Genomic DNA, 13893 nt, shown 5'->3' on the forward strand with positions numbered 1-13893 from the left:
GGGGAAGGCCTACATCCAGCAGTGGATTTAAGAAAAGGCTGAAAAAGAAGGAAGAAAGAAGTAAGAAGAAAGATTACTTACCAAGCAATCACAACAATAAACCGCGAGCATTTTTCAATAAAAGTTTATTTTTGTTATAAAAACACGATTTACCTAAAAAAAATTGAAAAGTGTTTTTTATAGAAATTAATTAAAAAAATCATTGCCACGACGAACTCATGACGAAAGATATTTTTTCACGTACGGAAACTCTAAAGAATCGAAATGGGATATTATTTGTCAGCTGGTAGGAATATTTTGTTTCTTAGTGTTGGTTTTTTGGTTAACACCGCCAAAGACTGTCCCAAGCCAGTTTGAAAAAGAGTGGAGGGAATGAAGTTTAACGAGGACGTAGCAGTAAATAAGATAGGATTAGATAGATCAATCTTAAGGTTGAATGAATCGTGAGCTGGAAGCCGAAAGAATTGGGGTTAAGGGACCAACGTTGAGGTGAAACAACACGATCAGGAAGCCAAAGGATAGAACGATCCCAGAATTCTTATTAGCTACTAGGTTAAGCTTTTAAAGGACGAATAACCTTTTGCTCAGATAGGTTCAAAAGAATGGGCAAAGCTTTATGGAAAAGAATGTTCAAAAAGAGTAACACTACCCCGTCGGGCACTGTGCACTTTGATAGGCACGGTGGTCCCGGAACGTGCAGAAATGTGCGGGTCAGAGCTCGAGGATTACCGGGGGCGAGCAAAGTAAAGCTTTCATACTCACCAACCCGCAGTAGCAAGCGTGGTGTTTTAATGCTAAAAACCTTCAAACGAAGCCATAACGAATTATACATTGCCACATATAATGCCAGAACATTGTCGTCAAGACAAAAAATGCAAGAAATGGAAGAAGAGCTAGAAAAGATAAAAATGGGATGTTGTGGGAGTGAGCGAAGTGAGAAAACCTGGAGAGGAATGCCTGAAATTACAATCAGGGCATACATTCTTCTACCGAGGAAGTGACAGTCAGATGCTGATGCACGGTGTCGGATTGTTCATAAACAAGCGGTGGTCGGATCGCATAATCCACACGAAAAGCATATCCGATCGAGTGATATACGTAAGCCTGAAGATAAATAACAGATACAGTGTCAAATTAATTCAGGTTTACGCACCCACGTCCACTCATGATGACGAAGAAGTAGAAAGATTCTATGAAGATGTCGAGAAAGCTCTGGACGAAAACCCTTCACATTACCAATATCTAATCGGTGATTTCAATGCGAAGCTGGGAAAACGAGAAGAAGACTCCGAAGTTTCTGTTGGTAGTTTTAGCAACGACCAAAGAAATGAGCGTGGAAATACTTTACTCAACTTCTTACAGCAACACAATTTGTACGAAATGAATTCATTTTTGCAGGAAAGCCTCAACGGAAATGGACTTGGGCTAGTGCAGATGGTGTAACGAAAAATGAGATCGATTACATCATAACTGGCTGTAAGTCAACCGTTAAGAACGTTACGGTCCTAAACATTTTTTCAACCGGTAGTGATCACCGAATGGTTCGTGCAAGAGTCACGTTAAATACCAGATTTCAAAGATCACAACTAGTTCAGAAAAGTGAAAAGGATTGACGTACAACGGCTTTACACACAAAATGAAGAATTTGCTACGAAAATGACTGCCGAATTAGATAACGTCAACAATCAATGTGAAACATTGGACGAATTGAATACCAAAATCGTCGATACAATAATGGGTTTCATGAAATCCAAATGCAAATCCGTCCAAGGGAAAGAATCAAAACTCAGCAGAGAAACATTAGACCTGATCGCAAGCAGAGCAGAGTTGGTAAAAAACGGAGGACGAGATTCGGTGGAATACCGGAACCTGTCTAAAAGTATCAACAAAGCAAGGAGATCAGATGAAAGAAAATATAATGTCCAATTGGCTCAAAACATAATTGAAGCTAACTGCAATATGAAAGTCCTACGGAGAAAAATGACAAACGCCAAAAAAGAAATCTTCAAACTACGAGACAAAACAGGAACGATCCAAACGGATCGAAATGCGATATTAAACGTTGCCAACAGAATTTTATGAGAATTTGTTTTCTTCAGCAAGACAGAGTCCAACAGAAGAAACCGAAGATAGACCAATAATAAGAAACGTGGGATCGGAGGATATGCCCGACATAACTGTTGATGAAGTCAAGACCGTAGTAGCCGAGATGAAAAACAAAAAGTCTCCCGGAGAAGATGGTGTTCCAGTGGAAGCCATTAAACTAGGTGGAGACTCATTATTAAAGGCAATCACGGCTTTGTTTAATCAATGTCTCCAATGGGAAGAAGTACCAGAAGCTTGGGAAAATGCGGTAATTACATTGCTGCATAAAAAAGGAGACATAACAAAGCTGGAAAATTACCGACCATAAGCCTATTGTCAACACTCTACAAGTTGTTTATGAAAATCATTACGAAGAGGAACACTAACAAGTTCGACTTCTACCAACCTGTTGAACAAGCTGCTTTCAGATCTGGTTTCAGCACAAACGACCATTTGCAAGTGATGAGAACGCTTATTGAGAAGTGTCGTGAATACAACATCGACATAGTCTTGCTATTCATAGACTTCGAAAAAGCTTTCGATTCAGTGGAAACATGGTCGATATTGGACGCATTAGACGAATGTAGAGTAGACTCAAGGTACTCCAACACAATTCGATATGTGTACAAAAATGCTACTTCATGTATAAAACTTCATAAGAGCACGGAGAAATTCAGAATTGGCCGAGGTGTAAGGCAGGGTGACACCATTTCACCGAAATTATTCACGGCGATTCTGCAGAGTATTTTTAGGAAGTTAAACTGGAGTAAAATGGGAATAAAGATAAATGGAGAGTACCTGAGCAATCTCCGCTTCGCTGATGACATTGTACCGATAGCAGCGAATCTAGGTCAGGCTCAGCTTATGCTACAACAGTTAAGAGAAGAGGCGAGCAAAGTTGGCCTCAAGATGAACTTATCGAAAACAAAAGTCATGACCAACATCGGGGACGATAGAGAAATCAAAATTGGTGACACTGTCATTGAACGAGTCGACAGCTATGTATATCTAGGACATAAACTGAAGTTAGGTCTGGACAACCAAACTGCAGAAATAAGACGTAGGATTGGTCTTGCATGGGCAGCGTTCGGAAAACTCAGACTAATTTTCAAAAGCAAAATGAATAATAGTCTGAAACGCAAAGTTTTCGACACTTGTGTCCTTCCAGTGCTCACTTATGGAGCGGAAACGTTAACTTTAACGAAAGCATCCGAAGATAAATTGAAAGTGACACAAAGAGCCATGGAACGGAGTATGCTCGGAATAACACTCAGAGACAGAATGACGAATCAATGGATTCGACAACAAACCAGGGTCGTTGATGTCATGGAAAGAATAGCATCTCTGAAATGGAGCTGGGCGGGACATATTGCAAGAAGGACAGACGAACGTTGGACCAAAAAGATCATGAACTGGCGACCATATAAAAGACGAGCTATAGGTAGACCACCAGAGAGATGGACAAACGGAATTAAGAATATTGCAGGTACAAACTGGCAGCAAATGGCAATGGATCGTACGAAATGGAAAGAAGTTGGAGAGGCCTACATCCAGCAGTGGATAGAAACAGGCTGAAAAAGAAGAAGAAGAAGAAGAAGGTTTTTTGGTTATCACGGTGATCACAATCATAATGAACACAATCAAAATGAACTGTCCACAAATAAAACATCCTAATTTGTTATTTCTTTTACGTTGGTAACTCACGAAATTGGTACTTTCTTAAACGCAAATTAAAAATTCCAATTACCACTTTTTCAATGTCAATGTACATTTTCAGTGTTTCTTTGATGTGTTCATTGAAATAAAAATACATATGGACAATATAATTTTCATCTTTACAATTTCAACGAAAATTAGCAAAATATTTTTTTTTAAGTCTACTTCATGTCAGTGAAATAGACATACATAAATTTGATTCAGCTGTTTTTCAGCTGATCCATCACCTGTTTATACCGGTTAATACGTTAATGTAGTGGCAGAACCGCATTAAAATTTATGAGCAGTTTTGTTTGTATGAGTGACCAGCTGAAAAACAGCCGGAAAGAAATTCCCGTCTAAATTTGACTGTCGTCAACTGTGATGAAAGCTAAAAAATCCATCGCAAAATCACTTCGTGGTAGAGCGTTGAAAAAAATTTATTTACTCTGCCAACTTACCTCTCTCACAATATGTGCCCTCATATTCCAAATTTCTGCATTCACACAATGGACCGGAATCTGTTGATATGCAAATGCCACCATGTTGGCATGGATCGTGTCTTTCACAAGCATCAGTAATATTGCTACGCAGACCCTGGAATTTCAAAAAAAAGAGGGAAAAAGAATTACATATTTGTATAAAGAGAAATGAAATATTTAACATTTTTCTATCCATTTCTCTGTCTCTCACTCGCCTTTATTCTCAAGAAAACTTTGGCAAAAGAAATTGAAGGCGAAGAAAAAACCCCGTATAGTTATTTAAAGTGGATATAATACAGCATAGACGAACAGAAGGATAATATACCGAGCATAGCTCCATATCACCTTTATCTATTAAACACAAAAAAAAAACATTTTTTTTTGTTACGTATATCCGAATGGAGGCAGTAATTTAAATAAATGTATAAGCTCATGTTTGTTTTTATAGGGGTGTCGTTTTATATTAAAGCACTTGACGTTTTGTTTAAATTAAGCTTTTTGTCGTAGAATATGGGTAGAATATTGAGCAAATATGGGTTCCAAATGTGAAGGTGTCATAAAGTTTTCGGGTTTGACAAGCCCCATGTAGAACATATGTACGTATATGGTGTACGTACGTAGTATAATGTTTCAGTTTTAACAACTTTAAAGGTATTGTTTCAGGTAGAAGTGCTTCATATGAAAATTTATTTTATGTTTTGTTGTATCTTGAAAGCAACAAGGTTATACAAGCAATAAATAAGTTATAGAACAGTACAATATTTTGGATTGGAAAATGACACAACATTTTCCGGCAGAATTAATGATTTTTCTATGAACCGAGAGACACAAATGGAGAGCTATAATTCGTTTATTTTTAGCACCGTACGGGATAGTGTGAGCTTTTAGGTTTAATAAGCCATTTTTAAGACTTGTAATTCGAATTTTTCATCTGAAATATAATCGAAGTTCATATCCCAACAAAAATCTCTTCGAGAAAAGTGTGACGCAGTCTTTGAAGTACAATTTCTAAAATGAATGATATCGCTAGAGTTGACGCTTTCAGCTTCGTTACGCAAAAATTAAATTTTACACCCAATTTTAGTTCAAACAAGCTGGCTTAGTTTTTCTCATCATCTGCCAAATAATTTTTACCAAAAAAAAATTTGACTGAAAACAACCAAAATTTTACCAAAAAAATCTGCGTCGCATGTGGCAGATAAATTTTCTTGCTGGTCTGTTCCTGAACATTTGCCACTTTGCGACGCAGATTTTTTTGGTAAAATTTTGGTTATTTCCAGTCAAATTTTTTTTGGTAAAAATTATTTGGCAGATGATGAGAAAAACTAAGCCAGCTTGTTTGAACTAAAATTGGGTGTAAAATTTAATTTTTGCGTAACGAAGCTGAAAGCGTCAACTCTAGCGATATCATTCATTTTAGAAATTGTACTTCAAAGACTGCGTCACACTTTTCTCGAAGAGATTTTTGTTGGGATATCAGTCGTTTTAGAAGTTTTAGAACACTGCTTTTTATAACAGTTTATAACAGAAATTCGGAAATTTGGCGAAATTTGAAAATTTGACGAAATTCGAAAATTTGACGAAAATCGAAAATTTGACGAAAATCAAAAATTTGATGAAATTCGAAAATTTGACGAAATTCGAAAATTTGACGAAATTCGAAAATTTGACGAAATTCGAAAATTTGACGAAAATCGAAAATTTGACGAAAATGGAAAATTTGACGAAAATCGAAAATTTGACGAAATTCGAAAGACGAAAATCGAAAATTTGACGAAGAAAGTAATTCTCTATCTGCCACCATTCAAGAAATATCTCTAAAACCCCAATTGACCCACCCATTTCCAACTTTCGACATTTTTCACAAATGCCCTTCTTTTCTACTCGTAAAACTCTGAGACTTTGCCGAAGAAAGTAACTCTCTATCTGCCACCATTCAAGAAATACCTCTAAAAACATAATTGACCCACCCATTTCCAACTTTCGACATTTTTTACATATGCCCCTCTGTTCTACTCGTAAAACTCTGAGACTTTGCCGAAGTAAGTAATTCTCTATCTCTCATAACCCAAAAAAATATTAGTCCTTTCATCCTACGCTCGAGTAGCTCAAAATTTGGTCACTCTAATCACTCTAGCTCAAACGAATCTGCCCCGATTTTTTTAATTATTTTTTTGTTCGAATCGTGTTACGAATACCTTTCATTTGATGGGTCGCACGCCTCTGTAGGTTTCAATACAGCTAAGCTACAGCCGAAAACGCGTTCCCGACCCTCGAAAATCACACTCAGAAACCACTTCGAGGCCAATAAAACAAAATTCTGGTTTTTCCTGGGGTAATGGCGTATCACATTTTCATTTTTATGCCCACCCTGAGGTTCCTGTAAAATTTCATGGAGATTGGCTGACTAGTTTCCGAGATCGACCGTACATACAGAGTAAGTTGAAAGATTTTGATTGTTTGGAAAACGTTAATTTGGTGCATTTTCTATCAAAATGACCAACTTCAAAACGATGTATCTCCGGCAATTTTAAAGTTACATAGTCGAGTGATAGCTCGTTTTGCTCGTATTTGAAGCGCGAATAAGATAAAATAGGATTTGTGGTGATACAGGCCAAAGGAAAGAAACTTAAATTCTCGCCTATATATAGTTGCCGCGTCTCAAAAAAATTTCTTCGTTCTTTTTGTGGAAGTTAGACTGCGTCAAGTCCTCCGCTATCGCTCCGGACATGATTTAAACGGATGATACCAATCAAGGAAAGAAAAGCCATGAAAACCAGTTCACTGTAGTACCCCGAGCGCAAATAAGTCATACTACTCGGTTCTGTGTGAGCTTTGGATACATATTCGTACATCAGCGACCTGCTGAGGAATGTAATCTACGTTTCCAACTGGTATTAGATATTTGTTTACCGAGGGGAGAACATTGGATTTCCAATAAGATCGAAGTTTTGCATTGTTTCTCTCAGAGGTGAACACAACGTTTTTCGTATTCGTGCGGGGGTGTTTCTTCACGAAACCAAACAACCAATCTGTTACACAATTTTTCAAAAGAAACGAGGTAACAGTTCGGTCTTTTTTCTCCCTTGTCGAAAACATTTTTTACTTTATTTTTTTGCTATGCACCGAAAATGCCTGCAAACTAAACTTCTATGCAAAACTGCTACTGCGTGTATCAATTGAAAGCTCAACCTAAAAGACTTTTCCAAAACGCCCCAGCCTCACGCTATACTAATCCAAAAGTGGAATGCACATCAATGGCAGTTTCTATTATCATAACATTTGTAATTGTTCGTTGTATCCACTAGGTCCCACCTGTTGGGTGGGTCAGATCCCTTGACTGTTTGTCTGAGCTTCTCAATAGTATTTTTATTGACAATGATTTATTGATCAATTTCAATGAAATGAAATTTTGTATGTTGATGACCACAAAAACGCATTTAGAAGAAGAACTACTAGAACGGTCCAACAAATCTCTCATTATGATTTAATTCTGTTTAGTTTCACTGAAAATCTTCGAAACTTTGTAAATAAAATGCCCGGTAAAAAATGACGTATGTTTTCAATAAAATTTACACTCGTGTGAATTGCGGCCCTCGCTTCGCTCTGGCCGCAAACTTCACACTCGTTAATTTTGTTCTATTTATTCGGTTTTGTTTACAAGGCGAAGTCACATAACAAGAAAAATACTATTGAGGTATTGAGATACAAAAATTCTGTTAGCAACATCAGCTTGTTCGTTAGACCAACATAATCTATCTTAGAACCTAACCTCAGGAATTAATTCCATTCTCCACCAAACATTTTTTTTTTTTGAAAATCGGTTGAACATTACTCCAGTTATCGTGTTAACAAAGGGCAAAAAATTTCAACATTTAACGTTTTTTCATAACATTTCCATACATTTCTGATCATAGTGAACGTGTTACGTACGGTGTATTTTCTTTTGTAAAACCCATGACTTACAGTCAAGGGAATAATATGCGAATTCCATCTTCACTGCGATTTGTAAAATGAGAAAATCAAAATCGAATGTGGTCGAAGCCCAATCAATTTCCATTTTATTTAAGCAATTGATTTGTTGAAAACTGATTGTTTGAAATGTTAAATGTGAAGAATGTGTGCACAACGTTTGTGCCACAAACAAGTTGGCGGCTTTTACTACAAAACTATTTGGTGGAACAACTTATATACATCGGGAACGAAGGCTGCGACACGACGCGTAGATAAAATAAATAGAACTGACATAATAGCTTTTTATGAGGGCAACGAATCGTTCCATTTAGAATTTGGAAGGTGAACACACCGTTTTTCATGTGTGCAAAGTGATTACCCGTTTTTTTCCACGAACCAAAAACTTCAATTTGTTACGCTAAAACATTTGGAGATTTTTTTGACGAGAGGGAGGAGGTAGCCAGAGCCGAAGGCGATAAATAAATAAATAAAATCTCCAAACAATTACGTAAGGTATTTTACTTGCAAAGCCCTGCGAGGCTTTGCGAAAATGCAAATTACAACAAGTGAATTGACACTGTGTCCCTTGAGAAAATTTCATTTTCGAAGGGTGCTGCAAGTAAAATAAGGTTAATCACAACGCATAAATATAAAAAAAACACATAGAAAGTGCAGTTGCACAACTCCCCTTTGGCTCGAGGTGGAATATTCGTCAACATAAAAATCTACTTTATCGTCACCTATCGTTTTGTGCTTGTAACTTCGGTCAATGCTCCTCTATCGATAACATCATGCACTCTTCACGTTCTCTTATTTATTGTTTGTATCAAATATTTCTAACAAATCTAGTGCTATCACCCTCTCTATAAACTGTACATATAGTTGGTGACTATAATATAATATGTAAAGCGTGGAAAAAATTCTTGTTTAAAAGCAAAGTAAATATAACGCTGGAATTTGTCCTTCAAGAACATTCATCAACAGAGCAGTAATAATCTAATCATTTAATTCGTTTAGTTGTAACTTTGAATGTGGAATAAAATAATAAAGAAAAAAATATTAGTAAAGTGTATGTTTTTCATGCATACATAAAGATCATGAACTGGCGACCATATAAAAGACGAGCTATAGGTAGACCACCAGAGAGATGGACAAACGGAATTAAGAATATTGCAGGTACAAACTGGCAGCAAATGGCAATGGATCGTACGAAATGGAAAGAAGTTGGAGAGGCCTACATCCAGCAGTGGATAGAAACAGGCTGAAAAAGAAGAAGAAGAAGAAGATAAAGCATTTTTACTGAAAGCGCACACCCAAAAAAAACCATTTTATGTTGTCAGGTCCAATAAAAATTCCCCCACAACACCATCCTCAATATCAGAAATGAAAGAGAACTTTTTTTAGCGTATAATATGTTTACGTTTATTTCATGCATAAATTTTTGTTTGTTTTTTCCCCATTTCTAAATGTGAAGGTTTTATTTTACTGAAATGCTAGAAATTCTTTTTATTGATTTGTTTTACTATATCAAACTTAAACGTCAAGTTGGGTTCGATAATAATTTATTTGTCAAGATTATGTTGGTATAAAGACAATAAATCTGTACAGGGATCATTCACAAATGATGTCCACATGAAGGAGGGGAGACAGGTAAGTGACATGGAAATGGACAAGAATTCAATCCTGCTCGCATGAAGACAGCATGAAGCCATTATATGAAAATGAAGAAAAGCTGCATGTAGAAGAAAAACGTAGGCTAAATAAAGAATTTGTGTTGGTAACACTGATTTTGAGCTAGTTGCATGTCAAAATTGTATGAGACGATGTCACAAAGGTTCTGTTGTCCAACAAATATTCATCTTCACTACCGCAATAGTTATTTGTTCGACAAGGGAAGAAAAGTTACAATTTGCATTTCTAGGGTGTTGTTCGACAATTCACCTGAGAAAATGTAATTTCCATCTTCTTTCCCGAGTTAAACACCTTTTTTTCACAACAAAGGCTTCCGAAGTTTCAGCGGAGGGAAGAAAACGACTATTTTAAAACCGTTACGTATGAAGTAGATCATCAAGACGCTAGTGTCCGAGAAGGGAAATCGGTAGATCAAATATTTGCAAAGCCAGTCCAGTCACATCGGAAAACTACTTCGTCTTAACAAAGCATTATTCTTTTCACTTCTATCATTATTGTCCAAAAATTTTAGTTGATTTTGTTGGATTTTGTGTTCTCAAGAGCAGAAAGAGATAAATCTAGCTGCATGTCGCTGTTTTTATAAACTTGCTTAATGTCTAATTGGCTGTTAAATTTCGTGTCAAACATCAATTAGTCAAGCAGGTCAAACATCAACATAATTAAATACTTTCTGAAAGTATAACATGATTCTAGATGTGATTTTTCATTTAAATCAGAAACGAACGTTTCTTGAGGACAATAAGGAAAAGTCTTTTTGTTGGTCGAAAGAATTGGCAATAAAAAGGGACGCGTTGCATGAAAACATGTTTTAACTTTTCATTTCAATTGATTGTGCCTCTAGACAACACTAGAAATTGAAGAGTATTTTCTTCGTTTTTCAAAGTATTTCAAAAAACTATTTAAAAGCACATATCAACGCTGTCATATCAACCGGCTTGGTTTTTGAAATTGATTTTCGGACGAACAAAGCAATATTTTAATGAGGTACGTTTGAGAAAAGTGCTTATTTTGATATCAACTTTCAATGAAAAGTTTCATTTTTAAATTCATCATTCCGATTGAACGACTGAATAGCAACCAGTTGACGAACGAAAAATCCAAACTCAAACGGATAGCGAAAATTTGACAGATCCATTGAAAAACAATTAAATATAGAGTACACGGATTTTAATTAATCAAACTACCAGTGTGTCCCAGAAGTCTCGTAAACTAATTATTTTTTCAATTAGTCCAATATATGTCGAGCGATAAGACTTTCATGTCAAATATTAATTATTTTTCAATGGATCTGCTAAACTTGCCCTTTCCGTTTTTGTTCCGATTGGATTTTTCGTTAAAGAAACCTGACGTTCCCTAATATGTGACACGTACCAACCGATGCAGATCGTACGAACTTTTAAATGGAAATGGTTATCGATCTAAAACGTTTTTTTTTGCATAATTTAAAATGAATGCAATAAATTTAGAAATGTAATGTCAATTTATGATTTTTCGTACCAATTATTCATGCATTTAATCATGAATGTTATTCGGATATCAAGTTTTGCTCATTTTGCGCAACTTAAGAGTCTCATACCCTAATGCATACAGTATCAGTTGACACAATTTTCTGACTACAGAGAAAACGTTTCGGTTATGTCATAAGAGCATAGGCTGACTAACATTCTCATTTATCACAAAAAAATCACTTTCTCGACTAATTAAAAGTTCGTAAGTATCGACTTTTTGCTCGATATTTTATGCTTTTACAAGTCTAAAGTGGATTATACTTATGCTGCTAGTAATTGAAATTAGGAAAATGGTGCAGTGGAATGAGTGTAATGGTGACTGAATCAACCACTCCCCTCCAATAACCAAAAAAAGAGACTTCTTCTCCATAATTTTCGAGTAAGTGTTCTAGATAATAAATTAATTTCTGATTGAGGTTGACATTTTTTCCAAGCAAAAGATTGATGTAGAGCAACGACAAGCGTGTATGTGTGTAGAGCTAATGATGTTTATATATGGAGAGCGGTGAAAGCAACACTTCCGTTTTACTAATATTTTTAAATGTATACGAGTAGTAATTGATGGTTATTATTAATCATTTAAAAAAAAACATAGACAGAACGCGATTTCATTCGGAAATTCGAGATTGCTTTTTAAAATGGTTGAAATACGGGGATGGGGGTTTGTACAAAAAGCGTCAAACGACAACATTAACGTAATTGTCTTGATAACAAAATATAAAATCGATATTCAAGAATCTGTTAGTGGATAAGTCAATTCTTTTCATTTCTAATGGAAATTAGTTGAGAAAACTGATGTTTGTTGCTCATGTCATATTATAAGAAGATCCCACAAAAACCTCAAAGAGGAAAAGGTGACGCTAGTGTAGTAAAAATTAAACTTCCAAAACATTTGATATCGGTTTTGGTGACGCATTCTGCGCCTCAACGTAATCAATTTTTACCAAGAAAATTTTAACAAGAAAATATGTCAACGAGAAGTTTACCGATGAGATTTTACAACGAAAGCTTTACAAAAAAAATGCGTCACAAGGGGCAGATGCTGAGGAAACCCCTCATACGACAATAATCATCTGCCACTTTGTGACGCATTTTTTTGTAAAGCTTTCGTTGTAAAATCTCATCGGTAAACTTCTCGTTAACATATTTTCTTGTTAAAATTTTCTTGGTAAAAATTGATTACGTTGAGGCGCAGAATGCGTCACCAAAACCGATATCAAATGTTTTGGAAGTTTAATTTTTACTAACTAGCGTCACCTTTTCCTCTTTGAGGTTTTTGTGGGATTATCAGTTGTTTTGGAAGTTTTGGGTAATACATAGAGTTAAGCAAGCTCTACAAGTGACAATTTATCCCAAGTACAATTACAGTGGGCTTTTTTTGGTTGAGACATTTTCGAATTTTAACAGACATCGATGTTCCCAGTCAATTAAGTTGTTTCCACTTATGATATTTTGCGCCAAGTTATCAAACACTGGAAATCACTTAATGCACTGAGTGCGTCGATGGACATTAAAACTCTGATAAATGATCTGAAATTGTGTTTTCTTAAGTTGAACATGCAGTAAATGTACAAGTGACACTTTATCCCAACTCTCTACATGCCATATAGCCGGAAATATCTCAAAAATACGAAATTTCAAGATGGCCGCCATTTTCTGGAAATATCGATAAAAGTTTTCCACCAACGAAACTATACAAACGATACTTTATCCCAACTCTCTACATGCCGTACAGCCGGAAATATCTCAAACATACGAAATTTCAAGATGGCCGCAATTTTCTTGAAATATCGAAAAAAGTTTTCCACCAACGAAACTGTACAAGCGACACTTTATACCAACTCTCTACCTGCCGTATAGCCGAAAATATCTCTAAAATCCGAAATTTCACAAAATGGCCGCAATTTTCTTGAAATCTAGAAAAAAAAATTTCGCAATCGAAACTGTACAAGTGACACTTTGTCCCAACTATCTACATGCCGTATAGCCGAAAATATCTCAAAAATACGAAATTTCAAGATGGCCGCCATGATCTTGAAATATCGAAAAAAGTCTTCCGTCAACGAAACTGTACAAGCGATACTTTTCCCAACTCTCCATAGCCGAAAATATCTAAAAAAAATACGAAATTTCAAGATGGCCGCTATTTTCTTGAAATGCCGGAAAAAGTTATCCGTCAACGAAACTCTATGATTATCAATTTACTGCAACTATGTATGTGCCATATAGGCCTAAATACAATAAATACAAAAAATTCAAAGAATTTCCAAGATGACTGCTTTCCACCATTTTGTTGGACATTCTAACCCTAAAATAAATTCCACATTGAAACCTGAAACCTGAAATTCGAAAATGATCCAAAAATTTTGCGAACAAACAAATTTTTCAAATTCATAATTTCGCGTACATTTTATATGAAGCACGGCAACACTGATCTTCTTCTTCTTCTTCTTTTTCAGCCTGTTTCGATCCACTGC

General features: G+C 35.8%; 1 protein-coding gene across 1 annotated transcript in view; it reads right to left on the reverse strand.

Moving 5' to 3' along the window:
• Positions 1 to 4224: 4224 nt before the first annotated feature.
• The window catches only part of LOC119069868 (neurexin-3a-like), a 57053-nt gene continuing 47384 nt past the window's right edge, over positions 4225 to 13893 (reverse strand). The window contains exon 5 of the mRNA XM_037174038.1: positions 4225 to 4377. Coding sequence (XP_037029933.1) covers positions 4225 to 4377 — 153 coding nt within the window. The remainder of the gene's footprint in view (positions 4378 to 13893) is intronic.

The sequence above is a fragment of the Bradysia coprophila genome (assembly GCF_014529535.1).
Source record: "Bradysia coprophila strain Holo2 chromosome X unlocalized genomic scaffold, BU_Bcop_v1 contig_399, whole genome shotgun sequence".
NCBI classification, from domain to species: Eukaryota; Metazoa; Arthropoda; class Insecta; order Diptera; family Sciaridae; genus Bradysia; species Bradysia coprophila.